Raw genomic sequence first — 2,025 nt, 5'->3', positions numbered from 1 at the left:
TTTTTTTGTTTCCCTTGCAGGATTATTGTGCCACTAAGTGGTCTGTCCTCATGGAGGCAGAAGCACTGTTAAATGTTGATTTTCTACACCTTTTTTTTGCTTCCCTTGCAGGATTATTGTGCCACTAAGTGGTCTGTCCTCCGGGAGCGCTTCGACCGTGGTCTCTATGCCTCTCACGCCGATCTGCACAGGCTGAAGTGAGTGTTTTGTGTTTGCCCAGCACATTCCCTCCTGCAGAGCTGCCAGGCCAGCCCTGGAGGGCAAGAATAAATCACTGCAAGTGCCAATAAAGCCTTTAAAAAGCCCTGATAATTGCGGGGCTGATTGTGCTCCCCGGTGCCCCGGGGCGCTGTAACTGCTCCCCTGAGCTTATCCCGCTGTTCCTGACCTCATCCTGCTGTTCCTGACCCCATCCCACTCTCCCTGCTGCAGGTACCAGTGCTTTAAGTCAGCCTGGATGTACGAGGTGTTCCACAGTGGCTTCTCCTTCCCTGTGGGTTACAGCAACCTGAAAACAGCCCTGCAGGTTTATGACAAGGAGGTGCAGTGGACCCTGGGGGCCATCCTGTACCGAACACGCTTCCTCCCTTTAAGGTACCTCTTCTTCCCTCCAATTCCTGGGAAGAGCCCTTTGGGTGGGAGTTTTGGGGTCGGGAAGAGCGTGGTGGGACCTCAAATTGTGCTCTATAAACCCCGTTTTGTTAAAATGGGCTCTGATTCCTGCGGGGAGAGAAGTTGCCCGTGGAATTTTGCCGCCGAGTTATTCCCTTTGTCCCTTTTGCTGCTTTCCAGAGACATCCAGCAAGAAAACTTCCGTGGAAGTCACTCCCACTGGAGGAGCTTCTCCTTCGTTTACAATCACTATCTGTTCTTTGCCTGTTTCCTGGTTGTCCTGCTCTCCATCCTGCTCTACCTGCTCCGGCTCCGGCGCATCCACAGGCGGATGCTCCGCAACGGCTCCTCTCCCTCCCTCTGGATCGAGGAAGGTCTCCCACCACAGAAGATGGCAGGGCCCTTGTGAGGTGCTGGGATGGAGAGAGAATTGGGTTTTTTTTTCTTGGACTTGTTACACAAAAAAGCCATTTTTGCCTCAGGGTTCCTCCCTTTTTTTGTCCCTCGAAACCATTGGAGAAGCCGAAGGCCCGGCAAGGTTTGGGAAAGGCGGGAAAACGGGATCCCGTGGCTTGGTCTCACCAGACAGTTCCTGCCAAAAATGACTTTTATTTGACTATTGCACTTTTGTGTGTCGTGGGATGAGCTCAAGCTTGAGAGCAGAGTGAATGTGAGTCCTCTCCCTCGGGGAGAGGCTGGGAAATCCCGGGATGAGCGAGGACTGCCCGGGTTTCCTTTTCCAGATTCCAGGATTGGCGTCGCTCAACTTCTCAATCCTGAGTCTCAGTCAAAGGAAAGGAAGTGCAGGGTTTTCAGAAGCAGACAGAAAACCCCCTTTTAGGACAGTTTTCTCTGATTTTTTCCCTTTTGGATTCAGTCCTGTGATGGAGAAGAAAAACCTCTTGCACCCAAAGCTGTGCTTCCAAAAAAAAAACCTGCTTCAATCAGTTTTGTTCCATTGTGACACTTCCCCCCTTTCTCCTGGAAGCTTTATCCTCCTGGTGGCACAAGCCACTGCTTTTTAATCCTTTATTTCTCTTCCATAATCACGCAGAGATCTCCCAGAGACTCCAGGAAGGGGAAGAGAACTGGAAAAAACCTTCTGTTTCATGCACAGTGTCTTTCTTTTTCCGAGTCCTCTGATCTGTTAATTTATATTTTATTTAAAACCGTTAATTTTACTTGAAAGTAAATTCATCCCTGATTAAAAGTGGGATTTCTATGAGCCTTTGGGGTGTGGATATTTTCTTGCACAGTATCACTTTTTGTGGCACTCCAGAGCACGTTGTGTTTCCCAGATTGAGCTTGACAGATTCCTGGGTGCCTTTAATTGCTTTAAGGACTCAGGGCACGGCAAGAGGCAGATTTTCACAGCACTCAGCCAAGTGCCAAACCAAAATCCCTGGATTTCCA

The 2,025-nt window shown here is 49.6% G+C and overlaps 1 protein-coding gene across 5 annotated transcripts in view; it reads left to right on the top strand.

Annotated features, from left to right (window-relative positions):
- ENTPD4 (ectonucleoside triphosphate diphosphohydrolase 4) overlaps positions 1-1,839 on the top strand; it is an 11,677-nt gene extending 9,838 nt beyond the window's left edge. For all 5 annotated transcript variants that reach the window (XM_027703483.1, XM_027703485.1, XM_027703484.1 and 2 more), the window contains 3 exons: positions 112-197; positions 433-594; positions 793-1,839. In XM_027703483.1, the coding sequence (XP_027559284.1) occupies positions 112-197; positions 433-594; positions 793-1,021 (477 nt within the window). In that variant the 3' untranslated portion in view covers positions 1,022-1,839. The remainder of the gene's footprint in view (positions 1-111; positions 198-432; positions 595-792) is intronic.
- The last annotated feature ends 186 nt before the right edge of the window (positions 1,840-2,025 follow it).

Source organism: Neopelma chrysocephalum, unplaced genomic scaffold (assembly GCF_003984885.1).
Source record: "Neopelma chrysocephalum unplaced genomic scaffold, ASM398488v2 Primary Assembly neopelma1_232, whole genome shotgun sequence".
In the NCBI taxonomy this organism is placed as follows: Eukaryota; Metazoa; Chordata; class Aves; order Passeriformes; family Pipridae; genus Neopelma; species Neopelma chrysocephalum.
The sequence above is the reverse complement of the archived record's forward strand: the minus strand, read 5'-3'. Positions and strand labels throughout refer to the sequence as shown.